This window comes from Poecilia latipinna, unplaced genomic scaffold (genome assembly GCF_001443285.1).
Source record: "Poecilia latipinna isolate Pla-1442-1.1 unplaced genomic scaffold, P_latipinna-1.0 Scaffold3329, whole genome shotgun sequence".
NCBI lineage: Eukaryota > Metazoa > Chordata > Actinopteri > Cyprinodontiformes > Poeciliidae > Poecilia > Poecilia latipinna.
The window spans coordinates 41,832-50,177 of NW_015115945.1; the positions used below are offsets into that span (position 1 = coordinate 41,832).

The following is an 8,346-nucleotide window of genomic DNA, read 5'->3' on the forward strand; positions in this document are numbered from 1 at the left end:
TGAAGACCACAGTGGTGCCTGTGGTCATCGGGGCCCTCGGGGCAGTCACCCCCAAATTGGAGCAGTGGCTACAACAGATCCCAGGAACAACATCAGACATCTCAGTCCAGAAATGTGCAGTTCTAGGCACAGCCAAGATACTGGAGGAACCCTCAAGCTCCCAGGCCTCTGGTAGAGGACCTATATATATATATATATATATAAAATCCCCTTCTCACCCTCCGAGGGTGGTCTCTTTCATCCTCTGAGCTCAGGTCCTCTACCAGAGGCCTGGGAGCTTGAGGGTTCCTCCATGGAACATGATACATATATATAAATAATATCTCAAAGACCATCCAGCTCTTCCTGTCTCAGCATGGCAGCACAACATTTATTTTTAGCTCGTTATGGTAACGATCACCTGTTAGAGCCTTCATTAGTTCTGCTGGTATAAATGATTCAAAGTGTTGTGGAGAAGGGTCCAGATTAGGACCTTCGTTGCTCTCGCACTGCACTCTCCTTTCTTTCATGTGGGAAATTATCCAGATTTGCCTCAATTTTTTTTTATCACAGCCGATAGTGTCACAGTGTGGCATTATCTAAAATTGCACCAGTCAAACGCAATATGATAAACAACTAATCCGGTAAAGTTAGCCTTCCTGTGTTTACTCTGTAGACTCCAGTACAAAATGGACCAAAACACGTCATCAACCCATCGGTGAAAAAATGGCGACCTCCATGGGTGAAAAATACAACAAAAGATGTACATTCTGAAGCAATTATGAGTTTTGGCGTATTACAAGCAGCAATTTTTTTGGTAATATAAAAATTGCAAAATATTTAGTCCAACATGTTCAATTAGTCCTGGATCCTTTTAAAGGGGTTAAATGGACAAACAAGTGTAAACTATTGTTTTGCTGCTTTTTTAAAGATATTTTACATTTTCAGATTACAGTTCTGGTCTAAGGGGGGCTGTGTGAGTTTAGGACCCAAAATTCTCAAAGCTAGACTCAGAAATTTTAACCTTGTTTGTCTGCTGGCAGAAATGAGGGCAAATCACTTTTCCCCCTTGTTGCCTGAAAAAAAGGTAACAATGGTTATTTTTTCAGTTTTATAATAAGCTAACTTGGATGGATTCACTGACCTGGTTTGGATTCAGGATATTCATTAGTCCTTCCTTTAGTCTAAAGGTGGAAGCAGGTCAGTTGGTGCCTTAAACCCTATATTGGATGCACAATGCTAAAGGGCACAGAGACGGGGCAGATTGCTGGACTCCACCTTTGGACAGTTTTATCGGTGTTGAACAGAAGAGGTTCAATAAGGGACTTTTTTTATGCACATATGATATTGGTGATGTGTGTTGTCTGCATGTGAGCAGGACCAGATTTTACCACTGGTGTTAGAGAGCTGGTCTCCTGCAGATATAGGAAACATTCTGGCTAAGTTGCAGACCACTGGCATGTGGTATAGTTATCAATAGTCTGTTCAGAAGCCTACAGCCATCACACTAGCCCACAATCTGGGATTTTCCACTGTGATGTGAAAAATAATCTCTAAGTAACTACAGAGGGGTTTGATTGTGGGGAAGTGCTGTTAACACTTCATAGAGCTCTGACTGAAATGACTAACATGATACATCTTTGTGTTTTATTTTGCAGCTCTGGCCTGTGTGATTGTTGGCATGGCAACTGTTGTGACAACCATCACTGGCCTCTCTACTTCTGCCATAGCCACCAATGGATTTGTTCGAGGAGGTATTTGTCTTGTCCCAGTCTGCCTCTAGATTAACCTGGATTTGTAACACCCATTTAAATTGGTTAAAATTGTTAATATAAAGGAATTTGAAAGTGAGTTGAGTCTATATTGATTCTTTATTCGGAGTGGTAAATGTGGTTTGGTGCTGGGTGGAATGGCAGGACTTCGTAAATCTGGAGAGAAACTCCCATCTGTTTGCTCCCTGATTAGTTGGTTGGTTCATATTGGTTCAATGGCCCCATGGGATTACCCCCTATTTAAAATTTTTACTGGGGGTACCTGCATGGCGTCCTTATGCTCAGTGCAGAGTGGGTTTGTACCATGCTTCTTGGAACTTCATGTACAATTGGAACCTGGTACAGGAGATATATATATATAAAATATGACACGACACAGAGATGCAGACATACTTATAAAGTGGTGTTGCGGTACCCATCAGAAACCCAGTAAACCAGTTTACTATGCAGTCTCCAACGAGGCCTCTTTGTGATGTTAAGCTCTTTTAGGTCTTCTAAAAGGCAGGCTAAGGCAGGCAGCTGATGTACAGTATCTGTTCCAGTTTGGATCCTGGAACTGAAATAGCTCTGAGTTCCTCACGTGACTTTTCTTTTCTGTTTGTGTGGTCATGGCGTTCTCTCTAGTGGGCTGGGTGCTGATGCAATAGCGAAAGTGTTTGACGATCGCTTTCACATCATAGACTGGGACTAGTGGGAGCTTGTAAACCTGAGTTTCCCACAGAGCATAGCAAGTTTGGACCCAGACTCAGTCTGACCTTGATCCACATTAGGTAGAATACATTTTTCGATGCCATGTGATTGTGATCATTGATCATCTCTCTGATTTTGATCCATATTATGATGTAGAACAGTATTGCAGCATGAAACCACAAACAAATAGTTATGAGTAGACCTGTCGCAATAAGCAGTCAGTTATTTGCATAATAAGTTAAAATGAGCTCATTTGCATGATTTCTCTCTCTTTCTTCCAAAACTGGATGACTTCAGTCTTCAGTCTCACCATGTTTTGATCTCCATGCAGGAGGAGCATATTACTTGATTTCGAGGAGTTTGGGTCCAGAGTTTGGAGGCTCTATTGGCCTGATCTTTGCTTTTGCCAATGCAGTGGCTGTGGCCATGTATGTAGTCGGCTTTGCTGAAACTGTTGTGGAACTTCTCAAAGTAAGTCTTTTGATTTCCTATGTTGCTCATTGTAAAGATTTTTTTTGTGATGACTTATTTAGCAGATTCAGTTTTAATGTGAGTCACCTACTGATCATTGCATTTTTGATTAACATCTCCCTGAAATGTCTGTCAGGGTGTGGATGCGCTGATGACTGATGACATCAATGACATCCGAATCATTGGCACCATTACAGTAATTGTTCTGTTGGGTATCTCTGTGGCAGGAATGGAATGGGAGGCTAAGGTATACCTGTCAGCTGACACCAACAGTATAGAAACACAAAGTTTCTGGAAAACTTTCATATCTCTCTGTAACCCTCTGATTTCCATAGAATTCAAGAAATAACAATTCAGTCATTTGTTTTCTTTAGGCCCAGATCTTCCTGCTTGTTGTCCTTATCACAGCTATTGTGAACTACTTTATCGGATCCTTCATTTCTGTGGAATTAAAGAAACCTTCAGGCTTCCTTGGATATGATGGTATGATCAGCCTGTGATTCTAAGTTCTTTTTTGTTCTTTTTAACCAAACTTTAATTTTTCATATTCCAGATATTTACAGTGGTTAATAGCAGCAATTACAACTGCTCCTTGCACTTGTTTTTTAATTTCAGCTGAAATCATGTGGGAGAACATGGGACCAGACTTTCGAGATGAGACGTTCTTTTCTGTCTTTGCCATCTTCTTCCCCGCAGCCACTGGGATTCTGGCTGGTGCTAACATTTCTGGAGACCTTGCTGTAAGTCAGCCGGTTAACACTTTAAAAGTGCATTTCAGAGTGCTTTACATGATAAAAACACAAAAATACAAAGGTATAAAAGACATCACAACAATTGAGAAAACATCAAACGTCAAATGTCATTAATACACATCAAATATGTTAGTCAGTGTTTCATTTATTATGATTCAAAAGCAACTCTTAACAAGTGGCTTTTAGTCTTTATTTAAAGGAACTCGGTATTCCGGCTGTTTCGTTGTTTTCTGGAAGTTTATTCTGTATTTGTGGTGCGTAGAAGCTGAATGCTGCTTCTTCATGTTTGGTTCTGACTCTGATGAAGAGCAGAACCAGAAGACCTAAGAGGTATGGAAGGTTGATCCAACACAAGCAGATTTTTAATGTACTGTGGTGCTAAGCTGTTCAGTGATTTATAAACTAACACTATTTTAAAGTCTATTCTTGTACTTTGGAACTGGGCGATATGCTCTAACTTCCTTGTTTTAGTGAGAACCCCAGCAGCAGTATTTTGAATCAGCTGCAGCTGGAGGATTGATTTTTATTTTAAATTTTTTAGCCAGACCTGTGAAGACACTGTTGCAGTAATCAATGTGACTAAAGGTAGATGCACTTAAGGTACACATAGGTGTCAAATGTCAGAACCCTACAACTGGGGGTGCACCGATTTATTGGCCAACAAATTTATCTGCGGTGATTTCCTTAAGTTTGGGAAATTGGTGGTCGGCTGATACTTGCACGTGAATCCAATCTTATCTATCTCAACAAAGGTTTAAAAATCAACCAATGTCTGCACATTTGCAGTAAACAGTAGTCACTACACTGTTGATAATTTTCTTGATATGCTGAGCAACATTTCAGACAAAAAACATTGGTATCGACCAAAATTGGAATTGCCACTATCAGGTTTTTTAATGACTGGTTGCCAGTGATTGGCCAAATAACTGCAATCGCTACCTACAACCTTCTTGTTGATCCAACAAGAAGGTTGGTGGATCAACCTTCAGAGTTTTATTTCAACTTTATTTTTAATCTCAGTCTAAAATAATTGTGTAATTAGCTATAAAACCTAATCATTAAAATTATTTAATCAAATTCCACTTTGCAGTTTGTTTTTTTTTGGTGCTGTTTGGAATGAGTTTCTAAACAAAATGAGCAATTGTTTAAACGATAATTTCAATATTGTTTGTCATCCATGAGCAAACAGAGCTATTTCTGTTATAGCTGAGTCAATATTTGTAGGTTTTGTTGCATGTGTTTGTTGCAGGACCCACAGATGGCAATCCCCAAAGGAACACTACTTGCCATATTGATTACAGGCATTGTCTACTTGGGGGTCGCAGTTTCAACAGGTACACTCTGCTCTCCTGTTGGCAGTTTTCACCCCCTTTGTTTTGAGGATGCATCTTATGTGTGTTCTGCTTTTCTGACTTTAGGGTCCTGCATTGTGAGAGATGCCAGTGGAAATCTGAATGACACAATCGGCACACAGTTCAGTGCAAACTGCACTGGTGCTTCCTGCAAGTTTGGCTTTGATTTCTCTAGCTGCAAGAGCCAAAAAAACTGCCGCTATGGACTCCATTATGACTTCCAGGTATGAACCAGCATCAATAAAAGAACAATTTGTTAATGTTTTTTATTATGCTGAGAATTGGGTTAAACTCCAACCAAGCAATTCTCAAAGCACTATAATGTTTTCATTCTGTGTAAAAGGCCCAAATCAGAGAGACCTTAATACATACAGATACAAACAATGCTACCAAGTTGAACTTCCTGCTCTTTGTTCATGTGTGCTGGCAGGCCTATCCTCCTCCCTACTTGTTCAACTGGCCCACAGAACACTAACACTTCACAACAAACCCACACACATGCTCTGCTTGGCTATATTATGTAAATTACTTCATATCCATTGGGTGCAACACTTGTGATTGAGGACCAATCACAAGTGGTCCTCAATCCACTTATATTCCACTTGGGAGATATATCTTTATATCTCCCAAGATATAAAGCATCCCAAGATGCTTTATATCTTGGGAGAGATAAAGCATTAATTAAAATGGCAAATATATCGGATTATAAAATTACTACATATGGTCTATGGAAATAAGTAACACCGAAAAAAGGTTTTGAGGTTTTGTCATGCAAACTCCCTCAACCAACCCAGATTTTCCCTTGAATCTGGTTTCAGAATGAATGCACACAAAGTCACACTTGGCACATACAAATAGCTACATGAATTTGCCATGTATTTCCTAGATGGAAACATAAGAAAGTTGACTTTGTTTCTGTGTTGCTTCAGGTGATGAGCTTGGTTTCAGGTTTTTCTCCCATCATCTCAGCTGGAATCTTCTCTGCCACTCTGTCCTCTGCTCTGGCCTCTTTAGTGAGCGCGCCTAAAGTATTCCAAGTAAGAGTCAACCCATGCACCGGCATAACTAATACATTATGCTACTGCCAAACTGTTTATCCCTGTGTACGTATTAGTTCTATGTTCTTTAAGATATGAAATGACATAGCTTTTTTTTTTTTTTTGCAGGCTTTATGTAAAGACAACATCTACCCTTATATTGGAATATTTGCCAAAGGATACGGGAAGAACAATGAGCCTCTTCGAGGCTACATCTTGACTTTCGGCATCGCTCTGGCTTTCATCCTAATCGGTACGCCACTCTCTTTGCTTACTTTTGCATTTTTCACACTAACTTGTACAGCTAAAGTTTATGGTAACCATATCTGAATAACAATAGCTTAAAAGCATAAAAAGCTCATCAGGGGATTTTATACTTTCAAACTGTTATCATATCTCACTGGCTTCTGAAATAGTTTTAAATTTATTATGTTCATATCTTAAATTGCTAAAAAAATATATCTAGGAGTTGCATTTAATCCACATTAGGTTTTGATTAACAAAGCCTATGTGGCTTTAATTTTAATAACAATAGTTCCAAAATATGACACATTTTTTTGTGTCATCAGCCTGGAATGCTATAATGCTCTTTCACCAGTCTGCACAGATGGTCGGTCTCTCGTCTGCGAGCTGTTCAGCACACAGCAGCCAGACTTCTCACCAGATCCAGTAAAAGTATTGGCATCACCCGGTGCACTGTCCTGCATCCTAGTGGATTTTAGAATTTGGCTTAAAAGTTGTTGGCCAAGTTCTTGATTATTTGTGTCAGCTTTTAACTAACACTGCTGCTCGTAGCTCCCAAACCTAAAATCTTCCGTTATATTTAGTTGGACACTCGGGGGGACCATCTGTGCAGGTCTGTTTTGCTGACTCTGAAGATGTTTTTAAAAAGTGTTTTCCCAGACTTGTTGCTTCTTAGGCTTGTTTTGACAACTTAACTGTGATTTATGTTGTACAGTGCTTTATGACTTTCCCCTCTAAAAAGAGGTTTTAACTTTTCTCTGGTATCCATTTTGTTTGAAAGTGTAGTATTTTTAATAACCCATCATACTGTTGAGTAAGACAGTTGGAGAGGAAGTGGAAATAATCCTTTTTATAAGTTTCTGTTTCTTCTGTTTCCAGCTGAGTTAAACACAATTGCGCCAATTATCTCCAACTTTTTCCTGGCATCCTACGCCTTGATCAATTTCTCTGTGTTCCACGCATCTCTGGCCAACTCTCCGGGTAAGATCAAAGTGCAAAAAGTGAAAACCAGCATAAAAACATGTTAAGCTAAGAATGTTAAACAATGTTGGAGGTTTTCTACACGTAATTTAATTACATTGAATTAGTGATTTTAAATTTGAAGTTAAATTGTACTAAAATGTAAATGTGATGAAACATTATCAAGAATTAAAGCGAGTGACTAGAGTATCAACTGATCCTAAGCAGAAGCATGTATTCCTACTGTTGACTCGCAGCCTATAAGGACTGGTGAGGATGATGACCATATTGTGGAGTTTTTCCAAAGATCTTAGCATGGTCTAATAGGGATGCTCCGTTCAGGTTTTTTGCTTCTGATTCCGATCATCCACGAGGCCGATCTCTGCCGATCACCGATCTTAAGCAGACATTCCGTGTGAGAGTTCAGTGCCAAATGGAGGTTGAGCGGTGCTACGTCTGTGGAATATTACTACCAGTAGCGATTAGGGCTGTATAATTATATCGATTCTACGATATTTATCGATTTATTTATTTTTTCCCTCCTTGGAAGATATTGATTTTTCATACGCGAGTACTGATACGTTAAACCATGCGTCTTTTTAACATGTCTGATTTGTGACGGCGCAGCAGCAAGACTCCGCCTCCCCCAGTTTCACTTCCAACTTGTGCTTAAAGTGCACATTATAAACTACACACCAGTTTTTAAATTGTGTTAATAGACCAAGTAAAACCAGAGTTGTGCTAAATTAAGTAAACCGTATTTTTCCAAATGTCAGAGAAATGTCAACAACCGGCTTTTCCAGTTATGTGACGGGGAATGAGCTTCCAAACGTAAAAAACGAAATGCAACATTAGATTCCTTTGTTTTTGGAAATCTCAAATCTTCAATAAATAACGATGGGCTGTGTTTTGTTGCTAAGAAACGAAGTAAAGTTGCGCAAGTAACTGTGAAAGAGAAGCAGAATGATGTAGCGGCGCAAATGGAGTAGCGACAAATACAGTGAGATCATGAAATTAATGCATAGTTTGGATATTGGAGCGACTGGTGGCATCCACTTCGTAATTTGTTTTTAGCTTAGTGGTTTCTGTT

At 39.4% G+C, this 8,346-nt stretch overlaps 1 protein-coding gene across 1 annotated transcript in view; it reads left to right on the top strand.

Annotated features, from left to right (window-relative positions):
- Positions 1-7,339, top strand: part of LOC106940701 (solute carrier family 12 member 2-like) — a gene marked incomplete at its 5' end in the record, with an annotated part of 45,889 nt that extends 38,550 nt beyond the window's left edge. The window contains 10 exons of the mRNA XM_015023504.1: positions 1,638-1,733; positions 2,773-2,912; positions 3,049-3,159; positions 3,287-3,395; positions 3,528-3,652; positions 4,914-4,998; positions 5,083-5,240; positions 5,946-6,053; positions 6,183-6,306; positions 7,176-7,339. Of these exons, the coding sequence (XP_014878990.1) occupies positions 1,638-1,733; positions 2,773-2,912; positions 3,049-3,159; positions 3,287-3,395; positions 3,528-3,652; positions 4,914-4,998; positions 5,083-5,240; positions 5,946-6,053; positions 6,183-6,306; positions 7,176-7,324 (1,205 nt within the window). The remainder of the gene's footprint in view (positions 1-1,637; positions 1,734-2,772; positions 2,913-3,048; positions 3,160-3,286; positions 3,396-3,527; positions 3,653-4,913; positions 4,999-5,082; positions 5,241-5,945; positions 6,054-6,182; positions 6,307-7,175) is intronic.
- Positions 7,340-8,346: the final 1,007 nt, after the last annotated feature.